At 42.6% G+C, this 18,196-nt stretch overlaps 2 protein-coding genes across 9 annotated transcripts; one reads left to right on the top strand and one right to left on the bottom strand.

The window, feature by feature from the left end:
• The first annotated feature begins 598 nt into the window (after positions 1–598).
• On the top strand, positions 599–8,663 carry LOC135489837 (skin secretory protein xP2-like). 3 transcript variants are annotated; one of them, XM_064775396.1, is made up of 5 exons: positions 599–757; positions 3,842–3,887; positions 4,394–4,435; positions 4,766–4,825; positions 6,913–8,663. In XM_064775396.1, the coding sequence occupies exons 1-5, from the start codon at positions 614–616 to the stop codon at positions 8,130–8,132; spliced, it is 1,512 nt and encodes a 503-aa protein (XP_064631466.1). In that variant the 5' UTR covers positions 599–613; the 3' UTR covers positions 8,133–8,663. The 3 variants fall into 3 exon arrangements, with proteins under 3 accessions (XP_064631466.1, XP_064631467.1, XP_064631468.1); XM_064775397.1 differs by lacking the exon at positions 4,766–4,825; XM_064775398.1 differs by lacking the exons at positions 4,394–4,435; positions 4,766–4,825.
• Positions 8,664–10,249: 1,586 nt separating this feature from the next.
• LOC135489849 (uncharacterized) lies at positions 10,250–17,514 on the bottom strand. Of its 6 annotated transcripts, none has more exons than XM_064775430.1 (5): positions 17,320–17,514; positions 16,508–16,584; positions 14,750–14,984; positions 11,711–11,806; positions 10,250–11,334 (listed from the first exon to the last, which is right to left on the bottom strand). In XM_064775430.1, exons 4-5 carry the CDS (start codon positions 11,801–11,803, stop codon positions 10,660–10,662), a joined length of 768 nt encoding a protein of 255 aa, XP_064631500.1. In that variant the 5' UTR covers positions 11,804–11,806; positions 14,750–14,984; positions 16,508–16,584; positions 17,320–17,514; the 3' UTR covers positions 10,250–10,659. The 6 variants fall into 6 exon arrangements, with proteins under 6 accessions (XP_064631500.1, XP_064631504.1, XP_064631499.1 ...); XM_064775434.1 differs by having other exon boundaries at positions 11,711–11,803; XM_064775429.1 differs by lacking the exon at positions 14,750–14,984.
• Positions 17,515–18,196: the final 682 nt, after the last annotated feature.

Here is an 18,196-nt window from a genome sequence, read left to right as displayed (position 1 = left end):
TGTGATCCAGTTCTAGTACTGTTTCGATCCAATCCCACCCAATTGAGACAATTCCTCTTGGAGCATATCCATTCCTCATGGACATTCTTCCCTTTCATATGTCGTTCAGACACTTCACAGCCAGTTCTTGGCTGAAACTGGATGAGATACCAAGTTGCATCAATCCCTAGATACGATCGGACTGTTACACCAAGCCCTGGCTAATTGAGACTGATGCTGTCATATCCAGTTCCCGAGACTGCCGAGGACTCGATCACATCCTTTATCATAAGTGACAGTGATTTCCATATCGGAGACAATCTCACCTTACTAGAAGTGTCGCATCCAATCCTGGATGGGAGAGGAAGCGCCGATACTATAGGGCATGTCTGCAAAATCGTTCAAGAGTCGTCCCGACTTCGGGACTGATATTACAAAAACGATAAAAGGTTGCTGAGTATGGTAAGAAATGCGAAATGGGGGAAGATGTAGTTTATGGGAAAATGGAACTGAGAAGTTGAAGGCCTACTGCGCTGCTTTGATTTGTAGTTCCACAGATGTCTATCCGTGATACTCCAAGCAGTGGAGATCATGTTCTGCAAGTAACTCTTACCAGCTGCAGTCATGAGTCTGCATGGAGTGCATCCAGGGTGCTACACCTTCAACTCGTTCATTTGGTGGGCATCTCAGCTCAGAGCGAGACGGGAGGAACTCCAGTAGGAAACCAAGGGGAAACGAGAACTTTCATTCCAGGATCGCCAGTCAAGTCTTCAGCATGGTAAGTCTTGAAATAACCCGTTACAAAATTCGTTATGGGATGGATGGTTTTATTGAACGTATTTGTTTATCCGTGCATGTTTCCCAAGTGTCGGGCCACAGTGAATCGGATAGCAAAGATAGCCGGTGTGAAAGTATGGTTAGTTCCCCATGTAGAAGTCCCAACCCATCGTTCAATCATCATTGGGAATGAGTAGACCAAACCATCTAAATATTATAATCGCACAGAACCTTTTAGATCCCCGCTGGGATTAGGGCGGTGGGTCTATCTCAGACCCTTTGTCACATTCACTAACAACTCAAATATGACCATCTGCCAAAAAGGGACCCGTATCATAGACGTCTGATCATGTCCCTTGCTCAAATTGCTGTCACCCCGGCCTGTCACACCAACCTTGGAATTACTGCCTCTGGCCCTTACCGTCCTAGAGGTGGACTGTCACATCCATTCCCCAATAAAAGGCACCACACCTTTGAAGAGTCACATCTAGCACGATAAGAAATTCCCCAAGCCAATCCCAGAGGAAACTGTGGAGGGACATAGTCCATCTGCACTAAGGCCAAAGTCAAAGAATTGTAGGATTAATACCAACACAGTATGCTGAAACGAGATACATGCTGGAATGCTGGCTCCTGGCACCTTGCAACAAGGTATCTTTCACCAATCATGCTCTCTGTTTATTTCAACCACATGCTGGCGCAGCACCAACTTACACTCTTTTTCCTCCAGCTAGTTACTTACTTACCAGGTTCGTGCGTACCTAGCTATGAATCATGAAGAGTATATAAACTAGCCCATGTGTCAGTAGAAGAGTAACTATATCTTTTTAACCCTCCGAGCCTTGCCATCACCACAAACACATCACACCCCAGTCCCATCTTTCAGAGACTTGTGCTTTCTGGAACTATATGAGATGATCGAAAGGTCCCCGCCATATAATATACTTTTTACTTCATCCCCTCTTTCTAAATTATTCACGGGTTTGGTAGACTAGCACGTTACAAGAGATTTTAGAAACGCTAAAACAACATGTACGTTCTGTTTTACAGTCAAATACATGTATACAAATGTAGGGCGTAGTTTTCAAAGTCGCAGTTGTGCCTATTGATAGTGATAATGAACTTGGTGATGTCAAGTGGCACAACCCAGGATAACTTCAACAATAATGCGCACAATTCATTGAGGTAACCTAAACAAGTACTACCGAGATGGTTTCTCTGGCATGTCTTATTTACCAGGTACGATGTACGATTAGATGTTCAAATTCCATTCCCATTGCCCGCCGACATAAGTATGACTTATCACTCGTATACACGTAAAGCATACACAGCCATTGATGAAACATTGTGTATAACAAGCAGCCGTGAAGAAGCTATCGCTTTATGAAATATTGGACAGAATGCAGTCATTTTTTACGCGAAGCCATTACAAGGAGAACGTTAGAATTAATTTGCCATCAGGAGCTGCTGACTCATGCGGTTGACCTCTCCTTTTTCATCAAGAAAGGGTCATTTAGCATAATTAGAACCCTTGAAGGCGTACATCCCTGTCAAGATGAGAAACATAGCTTTCCGAAACAGCTAATATTATTGTCATATCATGGTGTATGATGAAATACAACTTGCCTCAAATACGTCGATTTTAATTGTTGAAAAAGTAAAATAAAATTCGATAAAAAGCGCTCAGCCGTACGGAGTGGTCTGAGCAGTATGCAGACCGTCACTAGAATTAATTTGCCATCAGGAGCTGCTAACTCATGAGGTTGACCTCTCCTTTTTCGTCAAGAAACGGTCATTTAGCGTAGTTAGAACCCTTGAAGGCGTATATCCCTGTCAAGATGAGAAACATAGCTTTCCGAAACAGCTATTATCATTGTCATATAAAGGTCTATGATGAAATACAACTTGCCTCAAATACGTTGATATCAAGTGTTGAAAAAGTATACGAAAATTCGACGAAGAGTGCTAAGCTGGGCGGAGTGGTCTGAGCAGTATGCAGTCCGTCGCTAGAATTAATTTGCCATCAGGAGCTGCTAACTCATGCAGTTGACCTCTCCTTTTTCGTCAAGAAACGGTCATTTAGCATAGTTAGAACCCTTGAAGGCGTATATCCCTGTCAAGATTAGAACCATAGCTTTTCGAAACAGCTAATATCATTGTCATATCATGGTGTATGATGAAATACAACTTGCCTCAAATACGTCGATTTTAAATTTGCTGAAAAAGTAAAATAAAATTCGATAAAGAGCGCTCGGCCGTATGGAGTGGTCTGAGCAGTATGCAGTCCGTCGTTAGAATTAATTTGCCATCAGGAGCTGCTAACTCATGCGGTTGACCTCTCCTTTTTCGTCAAGAAAGGGTCATTTACCGTAGTTAGAACCCTTGAAGGCGTATATCCCTGTCAAGATTAGAACCATAGCTTTCCGAAACAGCTATTATCATTGTCATATAAAGGTCTATGATGAAATACAACTTGCCTCAAATACGTTGATATCAAGTGTTAAAAAAGTATACGAAAATTCTACGAAGAGCGCTTAGCTGGGCGGAGTGGTCTGAGCAGTATGCAGTCCGTCGCTAGAATTAATTTGCCATCAGGGGCTGCTAACGCATGTGGTTGACCTCTCCTTTTTCGTCAAGAAAGGGTCATTTAGCGTAGTAAGAACCCTTGAAGGCGTATATCCCTGTCAAGATTAGAACCATAGCTTTCCGAAACAGCTAATATCATTGTCATATCAAGGTCTATGATGAAATACAACTTGCCTCAAATGCGTTGAGATCAAGTGTTGAAAAAGTAAAATAAAATTCGACGAAGATTGCTAAGCTGGACGGAGTGGTCTGAGTAGTATGCAGTCCGTTGCTAGAATTAATTTGCCATCAGAAGCTGCTAACTCATGCGGTTGACCTCTCCTTTTTCGTCAAGAAAGGGTCATTGAGCGTAGTTTGAACCCTTGAAGGCGTATATCCCTATGAAGATGAGAAACATAGCTTTCCGAAACAGCTAATATCATTGTCATATCATGGTGTATGATGAAATACAACTTGCCCCCAATACGTTGATATCATTACTCATTGCCTATATTTTCAGGCCGACGCACCGAAGGCTTCAGCCCCAAAGATTCCAACTCCTGCAGGTGAGTATAGGCTTGCAGCGCATAACATACGAGGGTATCTTACACGAAGTAAAACCGAAGTAAAACTGCTTTGCTTTCAGAGAAATCGCTGTGTGCTTCAGCTGGCGACGGTGACAGCAGAGTCTTTAAATACCCTGGTGACAGGTAACACTTCTGTTTTTTATCAGTGGTGACGCAGATTAACCTGAAGGCTTCTAATCAATCACGGTGGGTATTTATTCTCTCTGGTATAAATGCGATTGTCATTGAACTTACTTGCAACGAAGTAGGGCCTACCATGAACAGATGTCAGAAAATTATCGTATTCTACCTCTTGGTGTAATCAGCGCGTCATTCAATGATAGTTTACAAGTTTCAGTTTTTTGACTGAATAGTTGGTTAACTCATCAGTTAGTGACAGGATAGTATCAATTGGAAATGATTGACAGTTACACAAAGTTTTTCTTTCACCTAAAGTTGTTGGTCGTTTCTGTGTTACTGATGGTCGTTTTCTATCGTTTAACCAGGGGGAGCCGCCCCATCACCTACCCTCGAGAAAAAAAAGAAAAGTGAGTTCTTCTCATCAAATATTTACATGTTTGTGCGTCATTTATAGAATTTTAGCTAACGTTTCATAGCGATGATCATTCAGAGCATATCAGCTTTAGTAATGAGATAGCTAGTTCACTCCATTGAAACAAATAAAGCATATTCTTCTGATAAAAAACGGAATCTGCCGCTGTATTTTCGTCCATTACAGAGAAGACACAATCATGATCAATTTTGTGATTTCTCTCATAATTCTCAATTCTCAAACTGAATTTTCTATGACGTATAGACGAATCCCTACATAAAATCAATGTATTCTCACTGAAACATGTCTGAATTCTGTTAACCAGTGGGAGACCACGCCTCTTCCCCGTCGCGTACTCCATCAGCGGAGAGAAAAAAGCACAAGAGTAAGTCAGTTTTATTTGAAGAAGCCTAGTTCTGTTTTCCCAAACCAACTTTGTCTTTGTTTGATTTTACCAAAAATGACTCCAAACCATTAGCAGCTGAATCTCTCCAAGAGTATATGTAGTTGGCTACCAACAAATTAAAAAGGCGCACGTGCTTATTTCGACCCTGTACATACACCAGTTTAAAGTAAATTTCAGTCGGTCTTGTTATCTCCCTCATGTATACTGTTTCAAATGATTTCATTGAACATTTTCAGTTAATAATTCATCATTTGTTCGACTCATGTATGCCGTATTTCAAACTCATTTGAACCACATCCGTCGAATATTTGGCTTGTTGTTAATTGTTGCTTCGGCAAACTTGTTGGGATGTATTGGTGGTGTTGACCCACAATATCACATCACAAATGATTCTAGGGAAGAACATTTTTGTGGTTGGATTGATGGGCAAACACGATTCAATTCAGAATACTCGCGACACCGCCTGACACCAAACACGTTTGTCTTGGCCGTTATTCAGTAGATAGCCTACAATCAAAGTAGAAAAGTTTCCCACCCAGTTATCAGCCTTCAGTTTAGCTTATCCATCAGCTTCATGCAGTTGTTGTTATACCATTTTATTATGATCAATCCCTATCTCTAGATTGCATCATAGGGAATGCTTGTTTTCAGTTATCCAATTCTTCCAGTACCTGTTGTTTAAAACTCAAATTAACCCAGATGTTAAGCCTTCAGCTCTTCGTGCAGTCTAACAGCTGGTTTTTCAACATCCTACAGCTCGCCTGTCTAGTTTATTCAGTTAAATGCGATAACCAGGAGTTGAAGTTACAGTACTGACAAAGTTATCATCAGGGTGAGATATCTAAAATTGGTGGATGTAGGGAAATCCGCAGTTGTGTCCATTGGTTGAATATCAGGGCTGAGTAAGGTGGCCAACAGCGAATGAGCTTTAATTTACAAGGAGACATTCGTTGGATCTGCTACGATACCACCATAAAATATTATATATGACAGGCATTATAACATTAACGAAGAAAATAGAAATTCCATACTCCATCAACTATTAGTAACTAAGGTATTTCAGCAAAAGAACCTAAGAGCATTAAATGCACTACTGTAAGCGTAAGAAGTTATGTGCTGTAAGTGAACAACCAATGATTTAGAACACTTTCAACCTCAAAACGTCTACAAATGTACAAAGGAGAATCCATGTGTAGCTTATGCTCAAAGCATGATTTGGATAGTTGGACGAATCTGACCTGGATTCTTGCCACAGGTGTATGCCTCTGATACGAAAGGTTTCTTCATCATCCCTGCCTACATAGGACGACATCATACTGTATGTATTCGTGTAATCTACAATGTATTTGCTTAGTGATCAAGGAGCAAAAGCTAACCACTTTCAACGTGTGCCGGTAGGTAAAAGCAACTATGCTGCTTGCCTCCCTCACCTTTCCTTTATTACTGGTACCTGGCAATACATAACTGCTTTGCCTCAGGGCAAGAGGGGCCATATCAACATTAAACAATCTTTTTAAAGCAGGTTCTGATATTTAATCAATCAGAAATTAAACTGTTTTGCGTTTGATTATTGATACAGCGGTTACACTCAGTCGACGTGCAAAGTGGTGGCGAGAATAGTGCATAACATACGCTAGTAATGAGAAATCAGAAGAGGTCAGTTTGTGAAAATTGGCCTAATCTTGAGAATTTGGGTAACTACCACTGAAGCACTGGCAAGGTTGGCCTTGTTCGGACTTATAGTTTATTTCCCTGAGAGAACAGTGCAAGTGCCTCACTGAAACTTGGAATACTGACTTTATCTCGGTTATATTCTTTCCCTATTCTACTGTATCCAGTTTTTAACGGAGTGGACGAAGGTGGAAATTGCTAAAGTGTTGGAACTCAAGCACTCACCACTTTTTTTATTTCAAAAAAGGCAGTTTGTTTATATATTCAAAGTCTAAGCTAATTTTCATTGAATTTTATTCCAGACAAGTGCACTCAAATGAATAACCAAATAACTTTCTATTCGTAGTGGTTCATCAATTATCAACGACGTGGTAAACATGTTTCTTTCATTTCAGCCAAGAAAGTGAAGGCTCCTGCACCCGCTGGTGCCAAACCTGAGAAAGAAAAGAAGGAGAAGAAAGAAAAGAAGGCAGACAAAAAGGCAGCACCAGCTCCACCAGCGACGGCCGCTTCACCAGCTTCAGAGGGCACGCCAGCACCAGCACCTACTCCGGCTCCAGCTGCCACTACACCAGCACCGGCTCCAGCTGCCACTACACCAGCACCGGCTCCAGCAAAAGTGACTGCTCCGGCTCCCGCACCAGCTCAAGAATCCGCCCCAGCACCCGCTCAAGCGGCTGCGCCTGCTCCAGCTCCAGCAGCCGAACCAGCTCCAGCTCCAGCCCCAGCCCCAGGACCAGAAGCAGCACCCGCGCCAGCGCCAGCGCTAGAGGACAAACCTGCACCGGCGCCAGCCCCTGCACAGCCTCCAGCTCCTGCTCCAGCTCCAGAACCTGTGCAAGTGCCAGTGCCAGCACCTGAGTCAACACCAGCACCAACAGCAGAAACGCCTGCCATTCCTGCTGCAGTGCCGGCTCCTCAGGCTACACCACCACCAGCACCAGAAGCCACACCAGCTTTAGTACCAGAAGCCGCACCTGCAAACACGCCCGAACCTGCTCTTCCTGCAGCTTCTGAGGCCCCTCCACCAGAGCCGGCAGCAGCAGCACCAGCTGAATCTGCTCCTACGGATCTACCACCACCTCCGCCAGAAGATCTAGCCCTTGCCACAGAGACCCCTTCAACGGCTCCTGAAGCTCCACTTCCAGAACCGCCGTCTCCAGGCACCGTGTCTCCAGCCACCGTTGAGGAACCAAGCGCTCCTTCCCTGGAAGAAGACGCACTAGCTCCATCCCCACCAGCTCCACTTCCAGAACCACCATCGCCGGGAACAGTGACTCCGCCGATAAAAGAAGAACCAAGGGCTCAGTCTCCCGAGGAAGACGCACTAGCTCCAGTCTCATCACCGGCTGTACTCCCTGAACCACCATCTCCTGGAACGGTAACGCCACCAGTGCAAGATGAACCAAGAGCTCCATCTCCCGAGGAAGACGCACTTGCTCCATGTCAAGCCGGTAGCTCTCCAGCGGTCGGCGCTGTTACCGACTTGCTCAGTCTCCAAACGGAAATGGCGAAGCTCCAGGTCCAGATGAGCTCACTGCAAGACCAAGTCATTATATTAGGAAGAGCCATCCAAAATGTGGTAGATAATAGTATGAAAAGTGATGATGTCTAGAGAAATCTTTCCAATCACGTTCTGAGTCTGATAAACTTGAATGGGAAGCTGCTTTCAACATTAGAAGGCATCTGGCATACTAGTAACTTTGGATAAAGCCAGCTATAAATAGGCAAAGACGATAGCCATGTGTTCAAAAGCAGTCATGATTTCGAGATACCCCTGATAGTCTTTACTTGAACAAACGGACCATAAACGGCTATTTGGTTCCAGGCAATTGGGAGAGTCTGACATCCTGATGATATCGATCATCAGCCATGCCAGTTGTTGGGATTGAGAAAGGATAATGTAGAAAGTAAATTATTCCTTGGAAGGGGTCTGCCTGTGATGATGTCTCTGTTTTTGTTTTGGAATTTGTGTTCTCTTGTATGCCACGCTTATTCTCTTTTGACTGAAAATCGACTGGGAAGTAGGAAATACTCTACCCTCCGGTATTTCACTGCGGCAATATGTCACTATGCCTCTGACTTCCTCCATGTGTGGAGCGCTGTATTGAAATTCCTTTCGATAAAAATGTAATTTCCTCCTCCATTTATCAGCTTGTTGTACTTTATTGGTGTCTTTGGATGCTTGTCAGTTCCAGTCTTCATGCGTCGCAATGAGCGATACGAGCACTGAAGACAGTTCACTAGCGGAGTACCTCTAGTCTAAGCGACGTAGTAGTACATGTAGTGGATATCTCGTGGGTTCAGATTCATGACTCGGTTTCAAGATAAAAAGTACCCGACCTCATTTTAATCTCTTGAGAGGAAAAGAAACATGCAGTACGGACCAGCACACGAACGAGTTGCTATTATAATCGGTCGGAAGGATGGCGCCACTCGTCATTTACCCTGGCCAGTACATGGCTGCCGTCTACACGAGCAGCATTCTCCAAGCAGGCGAAAGAATATTCTCTCTGCCAACACATACTATTTGTTCCACATTTGTCACAGGTAGGCCAATGAAGATGTCAGAATTAATGTCGATCGATCAGTCATAAATGTATGACAGAAAACGCACACAACCTCGACATTAAAGAGTAGTATGTGTCGAGTTTTTAAGTCGTTTGTATCAAACAATTCTGGGTGATCGAGCGCCATGATTCTGGTAGCCCATTCATCACACATCTGTGATCTACTCCACGAACCATGGACCGGATCCAAAATGTGTGGGCAGCCGCGTTCACGTAGTTGCGTTACAGCGCAGGAATCATCTACAGGCTACGAAGCAATCTTCAAATGAGAGGGCTGCGCTTCATTTGCCTCCTAAACCAGAAGATACCAAATGTACGCTTGTACCTCTCCCACACTCGTAATAGCTAGCCCATCTAGTCGAGTCAGTACTCGGTGCAAGTAGCATTAAGCAACCGTTTAAACCAATGGTGAGGCTCTAGGAGATTGGCTACGAAGAAATCTTCGGCACAGTGACAGAAACTCCGGGGAAATGATTCAACACAAATACAAATCCTTAAAAATAGTTTGATTACACATCGGTTGTATACACACAAGTAATTCGTCATCTATTTTCTGGACAAAAAGTAATTAACAATGATCCTTGAGATGTTTACAATAAACTTCATCATTTTGTCTTCCGTCGTACCTAAAACATTCAAACTCTTTTACCGTATACATGTACACCGATTTTAACCCTTAAATGGAAGATGGGTTAACGAGTTTTATTCTCCTGTTTTGATATAGTAGATATGTCGTGCACATCTTGGTCGGTCACAGCACGGATGTATAGCGTGGATGCTATACATCCGTGGTCACAGTGTATACAATTTGACTAGATCTTTCATTTAAGGGAGTCACAATCTCTCTGACACAGACAATCCATCATGGCAATGTCTTTAAATATCACACAGCACATCTTGTACCAAATTATTAGAGCGGTTCCGATTTGGATCCGAGGACGAGAACGAGGTGATAGATATATTTTCCCTAGTTGACGTCATCAAGTCATTTCGGCTGCTTTGTTTACTAATGAATGTACCAAAGACATGCTTTTTCATTGCATTTCTGACAATATACAGGTAAACGATATCCGTCATTAAAATATCAACTCAACTCGTTTTCGGATCAAAATCTGAACCTGTCTACTATACCAAGCCGTCGTCTACGAGTACAAGGATATCGTTTTCACTTTCCATTGCCGAAACGGAACAGAGTTATCTGGCAAATCTGTTCGTCCGCCCGATCGAACCTCATCGCCCAGAAAACACGCAATCACTGCGGCCTGAGTCATTCTTTGATATGCTGCTCAACTCTATGAGAACACGACACACGATTAGACCAGGAAATAAGAATTCAACGTAACTTCCATGACCATCGTTCCCTGGAGGGACAGTTATCAGAAGAATGCACCACCCCAGAGCTAGGCCATCTAAGACGCCGAGAAAGATTTCGAGCACAGACATCCCATCTCCAGCGTTCAGAAGCTCCCAACAAGAATGCTGAATACATGTTTTAAATCGACATCGCTCTTGGAACCTCTCTTCGAACTTAGCTACCATCCGACTAAACACTTTTCAGAATGTTTAAAATGTTCAATGCTCCCAAGGACCTGGTCCTTTCTTCTTCCATTCATCATCAACACGAAAAATCTTCTCCGTCAACATCAGTCCAACAATGAACTCTAACACTCCCAAAACAATAATAGCAATGAGGATAGCGAAGCAGGAGCTATACATGTCCGCATAGCACATAGGACCACCAGACGGAGTGGTGGCAGTAACAGAAATGACCTTACCCTCCGAGTCTACCTTTCGGCATTCAGGTTCCGACGCGGAATAAAACACGGCTAGAATTACTAAACAGAAATTGACTCCCATGGCAGTGAATTGCAACATTTTACTCAGGCAAATTTTCACGGGACTTGTTCCACGATATTCTAAAAAACCGACATGCCAGATGGTCTGCGCAGCCGCACCAACTGTCAATATGATCGCCGAATATCCAATGATCGTCACGGTTTTCGAATAATAAGCCCCGCAGCACAGCTCCATGGCAACAAACACAGTATTGAGGAGGGCCAGGAAGAGAAGAAAGCTCCCCATGCCACGGATCCTGCATTCTAGCCAAGGAATCGTATTGTGCTTGGCCCCGGAAAAGCAGGGAAACCTCGATGTCTCCCGGACGACCTCAGGTTGGAAGGCTGGAATCTTCAAAATTGCCTGCTGCATGATTTTGTTTGTGTCCATCGGCGGTTTCTCATCCGGCCACTGCAAAAAAGAAACAAAATGGGTCAGTCTAAAACTAACTTTCACAGAAAATAGAATGTGGATCCTTCAAGCGTTTCAGTTTTCAAGTTTAGACAAGCTGATTATGATCATTACCACGATGCTACAGGCTGACGAGAACGGATCAAAGCGTTTAAGGCCAAGATCTATTGGAAATGGCGAAGGACTGGTTGCGGCTGAGTAATGTCACTTGACTTCCGCAGCAGCATGCATACAGTTATAAGCTGAATCTTCGGTCACATTTGATAGGATTACATGCTTGTATAGTTTCATTCATAAACACTGGTCTATGTATATCTTTCTCTCGCTGGATAGGTCGAGCATCTCTATCAAAGTTTGGGTTGAATCGCTTACTCACCAAAGACTTGTAACTTGTGTCGATGACGAGCTCTGGCTGGTCAAACACCTCTCGCAGCTTCTCGTTGAGTGCGTCTATGTTCCCGTGAGACATCTTCTGAAAAAGAAGAACGATACAAATGTACAATATTGCGTCACAACAACAGTGCCATAGAGAGAGTGCCGGCTTGGTCCTTCCTAGACAGTACAATCGGTTTTGTAGAATGGCAAGAAACCTGCTGAAAATGAAACCGAAAGGTCCCTAAGACCGGTGTAACATCTGTGGTTGTTTCCCATGTGTCAGTGTTTCCAAACAATAGGCAGCTAGAGAGACGACGACTTTTCAATAGGGGGGATACACAGAAAAACTTGTCAATCTATTTTTGAGCGTTCCCAAACAATGAGGGGAAACACTCAAAAACAGAAACACTCAAAAACATTACACCTGGCCTAAACATCGACCATGGTTGGCATTAGGGTCCATGACGGATATTGCCAAAGGTTGTTTCGAGTTTTAGAATGAGTGAATAGATAAGAAAATGATTGCAGATTAAAATGAAACTGGGTGGCTTGGGTGACTCTACATGTTAACACAACTTAATTACCTAAGCAAAAAACAGCTTAAAACTTTGTCAGCGAGAAAACTACACCGTCTCCCGAAGGCTGATTGTACAAAGTGAGAGTTTAGAACTCCAGTAAGATATATCAACTATTATACTATAACACAGAAATTATCAACTGGTGACGTGCGTCAATGAGGTAATAGTTTATATTGTCCTACAATCCACGCGTATGTGCTCCACTAACGTAAATAAAAGTCCAAATTTCACCAAGTCTTCAGAAATCGGTGTACACTTACATGTATTGTTAATAGATATTAATAGAGATCAACTTGTCAAGCTAAGTGTGGTGTGGACGGTAATAATGCACTTATCTTTGTATGCATTAAAATTATAGACAATACGCCTAACCTGACCAGAAGACCTCAAGTGAAATCAATTGGTATTGTCACGTCAAATAATGTCAAGTGACAGTGTAAATATATATATTTGGTAATGGTCGATATGATATTTCAATGATTTCGCCTCTTGTCTTACGATATTGTCCGGTTTATAATTTTTTGAGAGTTCGTAGAAGACACATCTCTTTTAGGACAACTGGAGGGGTTTTTACCTGGAGCAGTACGAGACCACTGATAAACTGCTTATTGCAGGTGCACAGCATTCTACATAACAACCCCCCCCCTCCCTCCATGGTATCATGAGGGGAACGTGGTGGCGGAGTGGTGCAGGACTGGTGCCCGTGAGGTCGTGGGTTCAAATCCCTTTCGAGACACTTCTGTTAAAGTGAGGGCTTAGTAGCTGCTTAATAGCATATCTGAGATATTCTGGGAAAACGAAGTGCTTGAGCAAGGACATTTTCATGAAAAAAGCGCTTTATACATAAGAATCAAACTTTTGAACTTTTAATCTTCACAAAAGATCCGCTGCTGTACATTCATTCTCCAGGAAAGGAAGTCATCAGAATGATCAATTAATCAGCGGAAGGATGTTTCAAAGCCTACATGTAAGCTTACATGCTGACATGGCCTACCTGACTAAACCATTGTTTCGGAAAGTAGGCCAAATTTAACGATTTGTGATTAAATGTGACATTTTGTGGGCGGGAAACCAAGCGTTTCTAATGAAATTGCCTTTACAAATTGCATAATTTACAGGTTGTCACGGATCCACAAGGTAACCATCAATTATAGCGAACGTGAACAATGATGACAAGTATAAAAAGCATAGGCGTTTGAAATTTTTGATAATATTGGAGATTAACTCGGCATGGCTTGAAAACACACATTTTCTTTAAGTCTAGGCCTATCATGGCCATAACGGTAATGCTAAAAGAACAATCAAAACTTGATACTCAATGGCTTCCAGTTAAACAGTCTCAAGTGAGTTCAACTTAAGGTCTAACTCCGGTCACTAAAAATCCACTTCATGATCGACTGACCGCAAGCAAATTGCGAGAGTTCAACGTTTCTGAGTCAGTATTTCGAACCTTCTTTGAAATACCTTTCTGCAAGTTTCATTTTGCAGATGTGCATGTAAATGTAATGGGGCCACTAGTGTGCGAGACTCCATAACTCGTGGACAACATGTACATCAAAACCCAGAGGGAAAAATAATAGGCCGGGTCTATTTGGCAAGCCGCTCGCCAAACAGGCATCTTTTTTTGTTCTGTTTGGAGAGCCGCTTGCCAAACAGCACTAAAAAGCCACCCTGTTCGGCAAGCCGGGCTTGCCAAACAGGGCAAAAATACTACCCTCTTTGGCGAGCCGGAGAGGTTACAACATGTTGGCCAATCAGAGAGCAGTGACGTCATATTCGAATTTATATGCGCATATCTAACAATGGCCGACTTCCCGCTCTCGATTCAATTTCTGTTACTAAACTCGGGTTTTGATCAATAATCCATGAAGAAGCATGTACATGTACATGACTGTATGGATTTACAAAAAAAGTCATAAACGTGATTTAACTGATAAGCATGTTAAATGCATTAGTGTGCATTGCTAAAGGCGTTTCACTGTAACTCCGGTGTTGCTGACCGTGTTGCCACAAATGATAATGAGCTCCTGGATGGTTGAATATGCATGAGTTCGGCTCTCCATCTAGGGCAGAAAAAAGGCGCTGTTTGGTGAGCCGGGCTTGCCAAATAGTCACTTCCAAAATAATATCCCGAGAAAAATGTATCGAAGATTTTAAAACGATTTACATGTTCGGCCTGTTCGGTGCCTGGATGCCCGCGATATTGAAGTGACCGCAGTGATTAGCAATAGGCCTATGTCAGGCAACACAATTTTCAAGGTTATCATTCTGATTTGGTGAAGTTTTCTCGCGTTGTGGCCTATGTTCGTGGTACCTAAAGCCCCACTATATATGCTATGAAGTAAGTTGGCGCTGAAGCAATGGTTCCTTCAATACTCGGCAGGAACCAAGCGAACACAAGTCGAGCACATTAATATTTGTCAAATTAACACATAATTTCAAGAAGTTTTCTTCGGGCCTACCTTCGTTTTTGTGTGTATGCCTTCCTGCTATGATTTTATTTCCTCGCTACAAAGAATAACCACTCATCAGAAATGCATCTTCGTCAATCGCACAGACACATCCAAGTCCAAAAACAATGTTCCCACTACTAACTGGACTTGCAAGCCAAGCAGTGCCTGCGATCAGCTGATCTGCCGTAAATGGCGATGACTCGGCCTCCCACTCACTGAACTTTGTCCGATTGGATTCCCTGACCTAAATCGAAGGTTATAAATAACGTATTGCTATAAAAAGTTGTCCTGCGTATAGGCAGAAGGTGGATATCAATGACCATGTTTTCAGTTTCATTTGTGATATGTGACAATTTATGAACTCACGGTATGATATGTTTGGAGATTTTCAAGTCCACTAGACATTATATTGGAGAGCATTATGCTTTGGCCTATTGTTTGAAAGATCAGGCCCAGAAAACAACTGCAGGAAGTTGGCGGGATACTAGGCCTACTCTGCATTCTGGTTGTTAACTGTGCAATGGTGTAAGCTTGAAATAATTAACATTTGCCTGACAATGACATTGCTAATTGGATTAGTTCCCAATCAGGCAAAATATTCAGTCTATACCAAACCTTTTAAATTCCAAAGTCATCAGGACACACTATGCATTTTAAATTTCATCATCGATTGGGAAATTCAATGATGACACATGGTCTCATGACATCGTATGAAGTGAAAGTTGGATTTCCCCATCTTCCAGCGGTATTCCCCCGTAGCCTCCACCCATATCGATCGACATCTTCATATTTTGACCAATATATTTGGACGTTGAGATGATTTTGAACTTCTTTGACGGGTAATTCACTTGATGGCGTCGTCTTCCACAAGTAACAATCTGAAGTTCCTAACTCGCTTGATAGGTACATGTATATTATAAATCTTTGAGCGGTACTGTTATAAAGGTGATGAAAATACGCGGTAATTTTTAAAAGAGTTCAGCTCAAGTCAAATTTGGCGTTAACTGTATCTTGACAATATTTCCATCAGTGAATCTAACGCCAAGTAGGGACAAACTTCTTTTGAGCAATCTGGACCAAGAGCTGAACAGAGGGAAAGCTGTCTTGTTGACCCGCGTGCTTTGAAGAAAGCCGAAATGCAATGTCGCATTCACCATGCACGGTGAATACGCGTGTCATAACAATTCGCGAGACCGAATACCAAGGAGTGAGACTTCGCGTATTATCTGCGTGGGTTAGACAAGCCACTATTTAGCCAATCAAGTACATATCTCTAATATGTACTTCATCCAATGTGTAATACCCGAACATGAGATAAAACTTTGCTAAGCTTACAGAATACGAAAGCCCATTAAAATCCCTCGATTATCGTTCCGTCATTTGCATCTCTTCAGCGATTTGATCTTCCCCTCCTATTTTTTCACAGCGGAGTATTTTGATAGAAAAAGCTGATATACATGTACAAAGCTCAGCAACACCTACTGCAATAAGAACCACTAGCAACGCCACACTAAAATCATTATGCTGGTCACTATTTGCCCCCTGAACTAGGACAACAATCGGCGCAACTATCAGAGCAATTGAGGCAAGCATTGCTGCGATTCTTCCAGATATGAACAAACCGCGCGGGCAACATGATTCTTTGATGAAACAACACCATGTACACACAGCAAACCAAATCATGACCGAACTGATGAACACTGTGACGGCGATCACGTTTCCTGGACTTATCTGCGGCCCGAAAGGTATGAGTAGTGCCGAGCTCACCGTCCCAATCAACCCGATGACTATTTCCATGAATAGAAGAATTGCTGTTGCTCCCATTCTTGTTGTGGTAATCTTTTCTGGAGAAAACAACAAACGTTTACTATAGTTGTGGACGTTTCTGCAAGGATCGACATAATAAAACGGAGAGGAGACAAACTATATGTGGGGCGCATATAGTGCCAAAAGCAGAAAAATTGTATTGAATGTAATAAATTGATGAAAATGAATGAATATGACTTGGCTCGTCTCGGAGCCCCTGCGCAATATATCGTTATTAAAGGTTGTGAATGTGGTTGTACGATAGATATACACACGCTGAACATAGTTATTTAATCACATTAGTTTAATCATTTGAGTGCAAGATAAGAGTTTAACGGCAAGTGAACTATATATATGATACGTTAAACCACTTTTAGTTGCAAATATCTTGAAGTAAGGTAAAATTAGTGGATTGAAATAAAGCGATTTTAGACAATACTTGTGCAGCATAAAGCGCTGTATAAGAACCTACATTTCATTTCATTTTGCATCACGCAAGTTACATCCTGTATGCTAAAACTGCAACTATACTGAGTACGTAGCATGCGTGGCCAAAGTTTGAAAGAAAAGTTTAAAACCCCACCATGACGTCAGGAAACTTTCAAAAGGTTGACACAACGTCGGGACAAAATGAGAAAAATGACGTGGTGAACGGCCTATATCACACGTGCATAGTTGATGTGTCTTCGTGAAACTTTATAAGTCTTCCCAGAGTCGCAGTTCTACCTGAGTAGGCCTACTTCTAAATAACCATCCCAATAAACAAAACTTACCTCGGACGAAACTTAATGTCAGTTTTTTTCTCCACAGCCAACAATGAGTTTTTCCGAATTCTCTGTTTATTAGCACCCACCTTCGCGCTATAGATCAAAAGTAGCCTTCATGTATTGTCAGGGATTATGACAATGGGAATATGGAAATTCTCAAGACGAAAGGACGGAGGTCACGGAATGAACCTAACACAACGACTTGGATCTAGCAAATGCGTTTATTCTTTAGAAAGTAATCCCATCGTCGGTTATGGCGGAGGGATACATATTACAACACAATAAAGCCAGGCGACGTAATCAGTGGGCGTAGTCGATACTCTATTTTAGATTGATTCACAACATGTATTAACCGGACTTATTCATGATTGCACAACCAGAGGGTTTTTCCAGGTGTTGACGACATTGACAGATACATCAACCAGTTCAAAGATTTAAAGAATATTTCTATCAACAAATGAATACGATGGCGCCTTAGAAGTGTATAATGGCGACACTGCAACCCATATTTGTGCCAAGATGTTCCTTGCATTTCGTTGCTATAGCGATAGAATGACAGCAAGTGGTAATGTCCTGATTCATGTGACTGATCGAGCAGTAAAGAGTTTCCAATGGAATTGCCCATGGATTTACCCATGGAATAACCCCTGGGGTTTCCAATGGAATTTCCCATGGATTTACCCATGGAATAACCCATGGGGTTTGTCCAGTATCGAAAGTGGTATCTTCCACATTCGCCTAAACCTTTTTCGCCGAGCCCCATCCACTAACCCCCCCCCCCCCCCCCCCCCACCCCTCAAGTTAGGGCAACCCCTTAGTAACAGGACCTGATATTCAGAGATCCCCTGCATCACTTAAAAATTCTACTCTCCATAGTCTATAC

Source organism: Lineus longissimus, chromosome 6, assembly GCF_910592395.1.
Source record: "Lineus longissimus chromosome 6, tnLinLong1.2, whole genome shotgun sequence".
Taxonomy (NCBI): domain Eukaryota; kingdom Metazoa; phylum Nemertea; class Pilidiophora; order Heteronemertea; family Lineidae; genus Lineus; species Lineus longissimus.
Note: the sequence above shows the minus strand (reverse complement) of the source record. Positions and strands in the feature narration are given on the sequence as shown.

Bases quoted from the DNA above. Each gene is read 5' to 3' on its own strand.
- LOC135489837 (XM_064775396.1), top strand. From the start codon at position 614: ATGGAGTGCATCCAGGGTGCTACACCTTCAACTCGTTCATTTGGTGGG. The intron at 3,888-4,393 runs GTGAGTATAGGC...TCGTTTAACCAG, and splicing joins AAAGATTCCAACTCCTGCAG to GGGGAGCCGCCCCATCACCT. The intron at 4,436-4,765 runs GTGAGTTCTTCT...TCTGTTAACCAG, and splicing joins CCTCGAGAAAAAAAAGAAAA to TGGGAGACCACGCCTCTTCC.
- LOC135489849 (XM_064775429.1), bottom strand. From the start codon at position 16,564: ATGGGAGCAACAGCAATTCTTCTATTCATGGAAATAGTCATCGGGTTG. The intron at 11,807-16,507 runs GTGAGCTCGGCA...CTTCTTTTTCAG, and splicing joins TCATCGGGTTGATTGGGACG to AAGATGTCTCACGGGAACAT. The intron at 11,335-11,710 runs GTGAGTAAGCGA...TCTTTTTTGCAG, and splicing joins ACACAAGTTACAAGTCTTTG to TGGCCGGATGAGAAACCGCC.